This window comes from Anomaloglossus baeobatrachus, chromosome 2 (genome assembly GCF_048569485.1).
Source record: "Anomaloglossus baeobatrachus isolate aAnoBae1 chromosome 2, aAnoBae1.hap1, whole genome shotgun sequence".
NCBI classification, from domain to species: domain Eukaryota; kingdom Metazoa; phylum Chordata; class Amphibia; order Anura; family Aromobatidae; genus Anomaloglossus; species Anomaloglossus baeobatrachus.
In genome coordinates this window covers 631,692,521-631,705,297 of record NC_134354.1, presented here as the reverse complement: position 1 = coordinate 631,705,297, position 12,777 = coordinate 631,692,521, and the positions used below count along the sequence as shown (strand labels likewise).

General features: G+C 46.9%; 1 protein-coding gene across 6 annotated transcripts in view; it reads right to left on the bottom strand.

The window, feature by feature from the left end:
- The window catches only part of LRCH1 (leucine rich repeats and calponin homology domain containing 1), a 330,560-nt gene that overhangs the window by 143,262 nt on the left and 174,521 nt on the right, over positions 1–12,777 (bottom strand). For all 6 annotated transcript variants that reach the window (XM_075336886.1, XM_075336889.1, XM_075336887.1 and 3 more), the window contains exons 9-10: positions 4,316–4,422; positions 1,325–1,392 (exon numbers count right to left, since the gene is read on the bottom strand). In XM_075336886.1, the coding sequence (XP_075193001.1) occupies positions 1,325–1,392; positions 4,316–4,422 (175 nt within the window). The remainder of the gene's footprint in view (positions 1–1,324; positions 1,393–4,315; positions 4,423–12,777) is intronic.

Genomic DNA, 12,777 nt, shown 5'->3' with positions numbered 1-12,777 from the left:
ACTATTACACCAAATGAATATATTCTATGAAGATACTTATACCGGAGTTGTCTTTGTGCCTGGTTTATAACTGCTTGGCACATTTAGAATAATGAAGATCAGTCATGTGACCCAACATCGGTCATATAAAGTGCAGCAGTTTGTTATGTCATTTTGTGAGCCAAAGTCAGGATGAATTAAAAGGAATGGAAAATATTAAGGAAGCCTTTTACTTGTCCTTCCTGCTGCATATACTTTTGACTTTGGCTCAAAAAATGCAGTGTTATTTTCTCCAAAAACATCTGTGTCTGAAATCACCCTTAAAGCACCACTCCAGCGTTTTTGTTTTTTTATTTCACTGCTGGACTGGTACTTTAAGGCCTAATATACACAACGAGAAAAACGTTGTGAGTGGAATGCATTAAAAAAAACAAAAAACAAAACGCATTTCACTCGGACCAATATTACTCTATGGGCCCGCTCCGATGAGCTATTATTTTCTCAGCCCTAATCGGACCGAGAAAAGTCACAGCATGCTGCGAGTGTAATGAGATCCAGTTCCACTCGCACTCATTCAAGTCTATGGGGCGAGAGAAACTTCACACTGCTCTCGCGATGCACCGGTGTAACACGAGAGCGGTGCGATTCTCGCATCAGCCGGCAACGGAGGAGATAGGGAGATAAATCCCTCCCTCTCCTCTGCAGCGCCGCTCCTCCCGTCCGCAGCATCGGCCTTCTCCTCTGCAACTGTGGTCTGATCGCATAATCAGACCACAGTCGCATGACACACGGCTCCCACTGTGCTGCGAGCGTGAGACGAGTGTCATATGATATGAGGACTCGCAGTAATCCCTGTGTGGCCTCGGCCTAAATCTAAGTCATCTGCCCCCAGTCTTATAATTACACCCTTCGGCGACTTCACTTTTTTTTTGGTGTCACCCAGCGCCATCTTCTGCCCATAACTTTTGACTGGCCAAAAGCTAACAGTTACATCACAAGCTAAACCTCTGCCATAAGCATGAACACAACAGCATTTCTTATAACTGATCTCTCAGCAATAGGCAACAAACACAGATCAACTCTGTACAATACAAGTCTATGAGAGCCAGATCGAGGCTCCCATAGAGATGCATTGATTGGTGACCTTCAGCGCACTCCATGAAACACTGGAGCTGCCGGCAGGTCACAAATTACCAGAAACCAACTGGACTGGTGGCGAAAGAAGGTGAAGCCACATAGGTGAAGTATGAGACAGGGTAGGGAGACTGAGATTTAGAGCACCACTCCAGTGGACAGTGGTGCTTTAAGAGTCATCTGTAGTGTTATAATTCTGTAATATACTCACTTATGATGCTTAGACCATGGTGTATCCTCCTGTATTTGCAACGGTTCATCAAAATCAGCTGTTTTAGCCTATAAAAAGTAAAAGGTCAATGAAGTACTATATCTTTGTTGTTACATGTTATCTAATGTAAATCCTAATCTTTTCATGCACTAGGGATCATAATCGAAATGTCAAATTAACCTATTAGGGTGGTTTCACACATTGCATGTTTTACTGTGAGTTTTTTAAGCAAAACCTCTCATCCAAATTTGTTGCTGAACAATGCATTTTTCCAGCATGTTGGAGACCATGTCACAAGGTAAAAGTGATAACTACGGGGCTTGGTGAACAAAAACTATTGACATTGTGGTTCATGGCCAAGAAAGACCAGATCTCAGTCAATGGGGTCAATCCTCAAAAATCGTGTGTACAATCAAAAATACATAAATTGTGATAAACTCCAAGTACTGATCAGACAAGACTGGGTCATCATCAGTCAGAATTTGGCAAAACACAAGGAATACAATCAACGAATACTAAAAAATTTTGTAACACAAAATATTAACAGTGAGCACAAAAATAGTAATGATAGAATTATAAACGCATCACTTCATGTGGGCATGAGGCCCTCACACCTATCACACTTTCAGATGATTACTCAGGGGTCATAATAAAAATGTAAATTGAGTTCAGCACAGACATACAGCACTTCTGGGGAGCTCGGTATTCACGCCCCATAGGTATAACAATATAGAAAGAATCCGCACTCGCAGATAGGTAGAAATCATGATATTTATTTGTGCCATTCAATGCACACTGTATAATGTGTGACGTTTCGGTCTGTTCTAGACCATCACACTGTATAATGTTTGATGTTTCAGTCTGTTCTAGATCGTCACACTGTATAATGTGTGATGCTTCGGTCTGTTCTGGACCGTCACACTGTATAATGTGTGATGCTTCAGTCTGTTCTGGACCGTCACACTGTATAATGTGTGATGCTTCGGTCTGTTCTGGACCGTCACACTGTATAATGTGTGATGCTTCGGTCTGTTCTGGACCGTCACACTGTATAATGTGTGATGCTTCAGTCTGTTCTGGACCGTCACACTGTATAATGTGTGACGCTTCGGTCTGTTCTAGATCGTCACACTGTATAATGTGTGATGCTTCGGTCTGTTCTAGACCATCACACTGTATAATGTTTGATGTCTCAGTCTGTTTTAGATCGTCCCACTTTATAATGTGTGACGCTTCGGTCTGTTCTAGATCGTCACACTGTATAATGTGTGATGCTTCGGTCTGTTCTGGACCGTCACACTGTATAATGTGTGATGCTTCGGTCTGTTCTGGACCGTCACACTGTATAATGTGTGACGCTTCAGTCTGTTCTAGACCATCACACTGTATAATGTGTGACATTTCGGTCTGCTCTAGACTGTCACACTGTATAATGTGTGATGCTTCAGTCTGTTCTAGACCGTCACACTGTATAATGTGTGATGCTTCGGTCTGTTCTGGACCGTCACACTGTATAATGTGTGACGCTTCAGTCTGTTCTAGACCATCACACTGTATAATGTGTGACATTTAGGTCTGCTCTAGACCATCACACTGTATAATGTGTGACATTTAGGTCTGCTCTAGACTGTCACACTGTATAATGTGTGACGCTTCAGTCTGTTCTAGACCATCACACTGTATAATGTGTGACATTTCGGTCTGCTCTAGACCGTCACACTGAATAATGGGCGACGTTTCTGTCTGTTCTAGACCGTCACGCTGAATAATGTGTGACGTTTCGGTCTGCTCTAGACCCTCACACTGAATAATGTGTGACGCTTTGGTCGGTTCTAGATCGTCACACTGTATAATGTGTGATGTTTCAGTTTGTTTTGGACCGTCATCAGACTGTTCTTGACCGTCATCACTTCTAAGCATCGTTCCCATTGGGAGCTGAAATAGAATTGACAAAAGGAGCTCAACTGGCATCAGAAAATTGGAGCTGTGCAGCACAGACAGAGGTTGCTGAAGGTTCTCCTTCACAGCTGCACAGTCCCAATTTTCTGATGCCAGTTGAGTTCCCTTAGTCAATTCTATTTTAGCTCCTAGTGGGAACGATCCTTACAGTTGTATGTCTTATGAAGGTCTAGAACAGACTGAAACTTCACAAGTTATACTCTATGCACTGGATGACAAATATTATCACCTATCTTTGCATGATGGACTTTTTCTATAGTGTAAAAAATGTATATTCATCTGTGCTGTTTATATGCCTTTTCTTTATATCTTGTCAGTCAAATTACCTATACATTGTTTTTGTAGAGTGGAAGACAACTGGAGTATTTGAAAGAGTTTCCTGAAAACACGGAGAGATCTTAAAACCTCCATTGACATGATGTCTTGGTAGAACTCAAGCTCCGAATCCCATTTCTCCTAATCTCTGAGCCATATTGTGTTGCGTTCCATAATATCGCTCCCAACATGAGCTATGATTATGAGCCAATAACAGGAGGCGATCCTATCAGAACAAAACTTTGGGAAAGGTTTCCCTACTACTGAAGAGATAATCCAGCTCTGGACAGTAAGCAGACAATTCGAGTTCACTCTTTCTTGGTGCTTAAAAAACGTGAATGGGTCATAAACAGCAATGCCGACAGGAGAGCATCGACTGCCATCTGTTGTATAACAAACATCTAGGAAACATGTCTTTCGTTCCTTTGCTTATTTTCTCTATAAGCTGTGATATATGGGTTTATTCAGTTTAGATAAACCAACCATAGGGCAGTGTATAAGGACATGCTGCAGCTCGCGGAGCAATAAATCACAAGGCCAAAAACCTTTTGTTCTTTTAAGCAGTTTCTCTTAGGACGCCACAGACAATATGAAATTAGGCTATTGATTTAAATGCATTATTAATATGGCATATACACCCGTTAGCTGACTTCTTCCTTTTTAATGCATCTCAGGATAATGCTAACGTAACTGCTGATTATCTGCAATTTGCATTACCTGTCCGTAACTCATAAATTCAGTGTGGTTGGCATCTTTTTTATACTGGCACATCGACGTTCCTGACTCACCGGGAGTACTTAGGACATAATTCTGAAGACTTTCCACTAAAATAAAGGAAAAAAAATAATCAGTTGGAAAAGTATCCTGCCTTTTTATGGATTTCATGTTTATATCATTATGCTCTTTGTCATTTCTAGCTATTGCCAGGTCGAAAACTTGTAGATTTCTGGAAAAAAAGCTGGAAAAAAGTGTCAGGCCATTCCAGCATCTATTTATCTATGAGAACAATGAATAACTCAGAACTATTTGCAAGCCAATAATATATGCACCTCAGATGTGTTCCACTGAATGCTTTTAAAGGGAACCTATCAGCAGGTTTTTGCTATGTAAAGGCCCCGTCACACGCTTCGTTATATCGTGCGATCGCATTTGCGATCGGACCCGCCCCCGTCGTTTGTGCGTCACGGGCAATTTGTTGCCTGTAGCGCACAATGTTGTTAACCCCCGTCACACGTACTTACCTCCCTCACGACATCGCTGTGGGCTGCGAACATCCTCTTCCTGAAGGGGGAGGGACATTCGGCGTCACAGCGATGTCACACAGCGGCCTCCCAATAGAAGCTATGGGGTGGAGATGAGCGGGACATAACATCCTGGCCACCTCCTTCCTTCCGCATTGATGGCGGAACGCAGGTAAGTTAATGTTCATCGTTCCCGGGGTGTGACACGGAGCGATGTGTGCTGCCTCAGGAACGACGATCAACCAGCGCGCAGAAGGAGGAATGACATTATGAAAATGAACGACGTGTCAACGAGCAACGATAAGGTGAGTATTTTTGCTCGTTCACAGTCGTTCGTAGGTGTCACACGCTACGACATCTCTAACGATGCCAAATGTGCGTCACGAATTCCGTGGCCCCGACGACATATCGTTAGATATATCGTAGCGTGTGACAGGGCCTTAAGCTGAAAACCGTATGCTGCAAGGGTTAACATAGATAATCCAGGGATGCCCACACTGTCAAGGTCCAATCTGTTTTTTATTTGCTATGTTTGCTTAAGCAGCAGGACTTCTCATTGTGTGAACTACAATGTCACATGCACAGCAGGCCTGCACACTCCCTCCTCTGATTGACACCTCACTGTCAATGTACAATCTATATTGAGAGGCTGGTGTGGGCGGGAGTAGCTCTCTCCGCTCTGCTACATGGCTAAACGTAAAAATTCTGATTGTGTCAGAACAGCTGTACCCAGTAATCTTAGTGATACATCATTGGATTCAGGATCTCTGCTTACATCATGCTGCTCTCAGAAGAGGAGGCAAAAATCTACTGACAGATTCCCTTTAAGGAAAGCCAAAATGCTTTTGGCCTAGTTCTAGTGATTGGCCTTAGAAATAGATTATGGTTGTTAAAACTATAAACACACAAGTTTTGGTTGTTTTATTTTCTTTTTTAGATGTATAGAGGCTCCAAGTCCACCATCCAGCCCTGATGCATGCCTGTAGGAAGCAACGGTCAAGGTAGCTTAGGATGTGAAAGGTTCACAGACAATAACTTCCAAAAGTGCAATATTCATAAAATACTGAGGTTTCTTTAATAAGAGAAAGGTGCCAAAATTCTGTCTTATTTGCACAAAATAAAGTCTTCCATGCCTTGCACCATATTAATCATGTGTCTTCCCTCTTCCCAACTGGGCGATTTTCCTTTTTTACTGCGCTTTTGTTTTTTCCTCACCTACTAAGCACCATAACGCTTTCATTTTTTCGTTGACCGTCATTTGACGGCTTGTTTTTTTGTAGGACGACTTGTAGTTTGAATGGCACAATCCATTTTACCATTCTATAAACAGGAAAACGAGACAAAAAATCCAAGTGCAGTGAAGACTGGATAAACGTTGCGAGAAAAAAAAGAATTTTTTTGTTTCGTTTTTATTCATGTTTTGGTAAAAATGATTTTTTTAAAATGACTTTCAAGGTCAATACAATTACAGCGATACCAAACTTGTATAGTTTGTTTTCATTTTTTTTTTTTAAGTTCACTACAAAATTATAAATTCCTTTGTCGCCGTCTTCCACAACTCAATGCTTTCATTTCTCGGCCAATGGGGCTGTGTAAGGGTTTTTTTGTGAGGTGAGATGATATTTTATTTATACCATTTTAGGGTATATATGACGCTGTCATCGCTTCTTATTGCATTTTTTTTTTTTCATTTTTCACGGCATTACGTCGAGAAAAAAAAAACACAAGACATAATTCTGACATTTAGATTTTTTTCTCATGATGACATTTACTTATTGAGTTAATTAATTTTATATCTTGCTAGATGGGACTTTTTGGACAAATCAATATCACATGTGTATTTTTATTATTGGTTTTCTTTATTTTTAGTACAGAAAAGAGGGGGTGAATTGGAGGTGAAGAATTTTATTAAAATGTTTTTTTTCCTTTTTAACTTTTGTTTTATTAGTCCCTTAAAGAGGTTCTTCAGGATGAGGGCTTGTCTTAAGTCACTCATAGGATTCTACGGGGTCGATACTGGGAGTGGGCAGTGTGTGACAACAATTCCGTGATTTGCATACTCCCAGTTACGTTTCGGCTAGATGGGACAGGCCTTGCTTAATTCACTTGTTTTGAGTGGGACCACACAAGTCTAGCCTGCATGTAACCACATGTATGTAAATTGCATACTTGCGGTCACGCATCTGCCCACTCCCGAATAATCCTGACAGTGCACACACTGCGAGGATTCACAAGTCTGCAGTCACAAAGAGCAACTGTAGGTTTGCACCCAAAGATTGAACAACCCCCTTAAAAGGGACTTGAACCAGAGATCATGTTTGTGCTACCATACTGCCACTGTATTGTAATACATAGCAAAAATCACTTTCATAGTAGCATCTTCAAGGCCGGAATAGGGGTGTTCAGCAGACCCTCTGCTGGTATAGAAATCCATTGATACCCTGCGATAATGAAGGGAATTTTGTTACTTACCGTAAATTCCTTTTCTTCTAGCTCCTATTGGGAGACCCAGACGATTGGGTGTATAGCTACTGCCTCCGGAGGCCACACAAAGCATTACACTAAAAAGTGTAAGGCCCCTCCCCTTCTGGCTATACACCCCCAGTGGGATCACTGGCTCACCAGTTTTAGTGCAAAAGCAAGAAGGAGGAAAGCCAATAACTGGTTTAAACAAATTCACTCCGAGTAACATCGGAGAACTGAAAAACCGTTCAACATGAGCAACATGTGTACCCGAAACAACCCAAAAATCCCGAAGGACAACAGGGCGGGTGCTGGGTCTCCCAATAGGAGCTAGAAGAAAAGGAATTTACGGTAAGTAACAAAATTCCCTTCTTCTTCGTCGCTCCATTGGGAGACCCAGACGATTGGGACGTCCAAAAGCTGTCCCTGGGTGGGTAAAGAAATACCTCATGTTAGAGCTGCAAGACAGCCCTCCCCTACGAGGAGGCAACTGCCGCCTGCAGGACTCTTCTACCTAGGCTGGCGTCCGCCGAAGCATAGGTATGCACCTGATAATGTTTGGTGAAAGTGTGCAGACTCGACCAGGTAGCTGCCTGGCACACCTGTTGAGCCGTAGCCTGGTGTCGTAATGCCCAGGATGCACCCACGGCTCTGGTAGAATGGGCCTTCAGCCCTGAAGGAACCGGAAGCCCAGCAGAACGGTAGGCTTCAAGAATTGGTTCTTTGATCCATCGAGCCAGGGTGGCCTTAGAAGCCTGCGACCCTTTGCGCTGACCAGCGACAAGGACAAAGAGTGCATCCGAACGGCGCAAGGGCGCCGTGCGGGAAATGTAGATTCTGAGTGCTCTCACCAGATCTAACAAATGTAAATCCTTCTCATACCGATGAACTGCATGAGGACAAAACGAAGGCAAGGAGATATCCTGATTAAGATGAAAAGAGGATACCACCTTCGGGAGAAACTCCTGAATGGGGCGCAGCACTACCTTGTCCTGGTGGAAGACCAGGAAGGGAGTCTTGGATGACAGCGCTGCCAGCTCAGACACTCTCCGAAGAGATGTGATCGCTACCAGAAAAGCCACGTTCTGGGATAGTCTAGAAAGTGAAAACCTCCCTCAGAGGCTCGAAGGGCGGCTTCTGGAGGGCAACTAGTACCCTGTTCAGATCCCATGGATCTAACGGCCGCTTGCACGGGGGAACGATATGGCAAACCCCCTGTAGGAACGTGCGCACCATAGGAAGGCGTGCCAAACGCCTCTGAAAAAAGACGGATAGCGCCGATACCTGACCTTTAAGGGAGCCGAGCGCCAAACCTTTTTCTAACCCAGATAGCAGGAAAGAAAGAAAGGTAGGCAATGCAAATGGCCAGGGAGACACTCCCTGAGCAGAGCACCAGGATAAGAATATCCTCCACGTTCTGTGGTTCTTAGCGGACGTGGGCTTCCTAGCCTGTCTCATGGTGGCAACGACCCCGTGGAATAATCCTGAAGACGCTAGGATCCAGGACTCAATGGCCACACAGTCAGGTTCAGGGCCGCAGAATTCCGATGGAAAAACGGCCCTTGGGACAGTAAGTCTGGACGGTCTGGTAGTGCCCACGGTTGGCCGACCGTGAGCTGCCACAGATCCGGATACCACGCCCTCCTCGGCCAGTCTGGGGCGACGAGTATGACGCGGCTGCAATCGGATCTGATCTTGCGTAGCACTCTGGGCAAGGGTGCCAGAGGTGGAAACACATAAGGGAGCCGGAACTGCGACCAATCTTGCGCTAGGGCGTCTGCCGCCAGCGCTCTTTGATCGCGAGACCGTGCCATGAAGGTTGGGACCTTGTTGTTGTGCCGGGACGCCATTAGGTCGACGTCCGGCCTTCCCCAGCGGCGACAGATTTCCTGAAACACGTCCGGGTGAAGGGACCATTCCCCTGCGTCCATGCCCTGGCGACTGAGGAAGCCTGCTTCCCAGTTTTCTACGCCGGGGATGTGCACTGCGGATATGGTGGAGGCCGTGGCTTCCACCCACATCAGAATCCGCCGGACTTCCTGGAAGGCTTGCCGACTGCGTGTCCCTCCTTGGTGATTGATGTATGCCACCGCTGTGGAGTTGTCCGACTGAATTCGGATCTGCTTTCTTTCCAGCCACTGCTGGAAGGCTAGTAGGGCAAGATACACTGCTCTGATTACCAGAACATTGATCTGAAGGGTGGACTCCTGCTGAGTCCACGGACCCTGAGCCCTGTGGTGGAGAAAAACGCTCCCCACCCTGACAGACTCGCGTCTGTCGTGACCACCGCCCAAGACGGTGGTAGGAAGGATCTTCCCTGTGATAATGAGGTGGGAAGAAGCCACCATTGCAGAGAGTCCTTGCCGTCTGTGAAAGGGATACTTTCCTGTACAGGGATGTTGACTTCCCGTCTCATTGGCGGAGAATGTCCCATTGAAGTGAACGCAGATGAAACTGCGCAAACGGAACCGCCTCCATTGCCGCCACTATCTTCCCGAGGAAGTGCATGAGGCGTCTTAAGAAGTGCGACTGACCTTGAAGGAGAGTCTGCACCCCAGTCTGTAGTGACCGCTGCTTGTCCAGCGGAAGCTTCACTACCGCTGAGAGGGTATGAAACTCCATGCCAAGATACGTTAGTGATTGGGTCGTGACAGGTTTGACTTTGAGAAGTTGATGATCCACCCGAACGTCTGGAGAGTCTCCAGCGCAACATTCAGGCTGAGTTGGCATGCCTCTTGAGAGGGTGCCTTGACAAGTATATCGTCCAAGTAAGGGATCACAGAGTGTCCCTGTGAGTGCAAGACTGCTACCACTGCCGTCATGACCTTGGCGAACACCCGTGGGGCTGTCGCCAGCCCGAATGGCAGAGCTACGAACTGAAGCTGGTCGTTTCCTATCATGAAATGTAGAAAAACATTGGTGCTCTGTAGCAATCGGCACGTGGAGATAAGCATCTTAGATGTCTATTGATGCTAGGAAATTTCCTTGAGACATTGAGGCAATGACGGAGCGGAGGGTATCATCCGGAACCGCCTGGCCTCCACGTGCTTGTTGAGCAGTTTTAGGTCCAGAACGGAACGGAAAGAGCCATCCTTGTTTGGCACCACAACCAGATTGGAGGAAAACCGTGTCTTGTTCCTGAAGAGGAACCGGGATTACCACTCCTTCTGCCTGCAGAAGAGCATCTGCTCGGTGGGGAGGTGGGGACGTTCTGAAGAATCGAGTCGGAGGACGAGAACAGAACTCTGTCCTGTGCACGTGGGCACACTGTCCCTCACCCACCGGTCTGTGACCTGTGGCAGCTAAATGTCGCCAAAGGCGAGCGAGTCTGCCATCAACCGCGGACGCGGAAAGATGAGAGAGCTGAGAGTCATGAGGAGACCGCCTTGGTAGCGGTTCCTCCGGCTGCCTTCCTTGGGCGTGATTGAGCCCGGCCGGCAGCTGAGCCCCTCTGAGGCTTTTCAGCCCTTTTGGACGAGGACAATTGGGACCTGCCCGAGCCTGGGAAGGACCGAAACCTCGGCTGTCCTTCCAGGACAGCATTAATAGGGTAAGTCGCAATGCAGACATTGCGAGGTTACGGACGCCCCTGCGGCACAGATGTACTTGTGCTCAAGACCAGCTGCGCAAGAACAGCTGAAAAGCTTAGGGTGCCTATACGGCTGTGAATGCCGGAGCAACCGACACGCCGATAGCCTCACAGACAGATTTCAACCAGAGTCCATCTGTCTGTCAATGGCATCTGTAAGTGAAGTCCCATCTCCACTGCAACTATGGCTCTAGCCGCAAGCCTGGAGATTGGAGAATCCACCTTTGGACCCTGGGTCCAACGCCTGACCACGTCAGGGGGAAAGTGATAACGTGTATCCTTAATACGTTTGGAGAAAACGCTTATCTGGGAAGCGTGGTGTTCCTGGACTGCTTCTCTGCAGTCAGCGTGGCCAGAACAATACTCAATATACGTTTGAGCTTGAAATGGGACTTCTCCTGCTGTGAAGCTGACTCCTCCGCTGGGGGAGCTGAGGGAGAAAAGATCCAACATTCCATTGATGGACGCTATAGGATCATTCCTTATGGCGTCACCATCCGGTGTATCCGGAGTGAGAGCGGTGTCAGGATCAAAGTCCTGATGAGCTACGTCTACCTCATCATACAGAGAGCCTCCTGGGACCCCCCCGGAGCACCGATTTTTAATCCAAGTGAGGGTGGCCAGGGAGCAATGATCCAGATTGCCCATGGCCTGTCCGGACTGCAAGTCTCTATCCCATTGCAACTCCGTCCCTGTCCTTGGACAGGGTTGAGAGGTGGTTCTTTTGGCCACGTCAAGTAGAGACCCCGGCTGACCAAGTGCTACAGGGGAGCATTGCACCCAATGGGGAGCAGTGCCGTGGAACAGTATCACATGCAGCAAAAACAGCATCGAAAGCCTGTGTTGCTTATATGCTGCTGCCGACTTATAGAGCCAAGAATGGCGACCGTACAGTGCAATGTATATCATACAAGCATAAAGTACAAATGAACACTGCAGCACATGCAATACAAGCAGCATAGAAAGCCTGCTTTTCTGCTGCTGTAGACTAGCCATCTAGGGGAATATAGCCCAGAATAGCGACCATACAGTGCAATGTATAGCATACAAGCATAAGTACAAATGAACACTGCAACACCTGCAATACAAGCAGCATAGAAAAAAACCTGTGCCTCAGCACCCTTGCTTTTCTGCTGCTGTAGTCTAGCCATTCTATGGCGAATATAGCCAAGACTAGTGACCGTACAGTGCAGTGTATAGCATACAAGCATAAATACACATGAACACTTCAGTACGTGCAATACAAGCAGCATAGAAAGCCTGTGCCGTAGCACCCATGCTTTCCTGCTGCTGATGTGTCGCCATCTAAGAGGGCATATAGCCCGAAATAGCGACCTATGCAGTGTACTTAAATACAAATAGACAAACTGCGGTATTTAGTGTCAGCACCCCAGGTGCCGCTTACCGCCCGCCTAAAAGCGGGTGTGTGGTCGCCCTATTCCTGTTGGTTGCCCAGAGTCCGTTCTCTCAGCTCGGGCTGCAGGAATGGCTGCCGGCGTCCTTCTCCAGCTCGTGTGAGTAGGGGCGGGCCGTGGGCGTGCCCCAAGTCAGAGCGGGAAACCGGCGTCCCACAGTGTCTAGTGAGAGGGCTGGAGCATGTAAATAAGGCTCCAGCCCTCGGCGCTGCTGACTGTACAGCGTCTCTCCCCTACCCTGATTGACAGGGTGGGGGCGGGAACGAAGCTGAGCTAGGCCGCAAAAGCCGGGGACTGGATTTATGAGCGCCGCCGCCGTAAAAGCGCGGTCGGCGCTAAGTCCCCGGCGCACTACAAGTCCCAGCCGCGCCGCCGCTCCCGGAGCGTCCGGCGCGGTAGTTCCCAATAAATAAAGTCACTCAGCTAGGCTGCAGTGACTGTAACCCTTTACTGTCCCCGGCGCACTAGCAC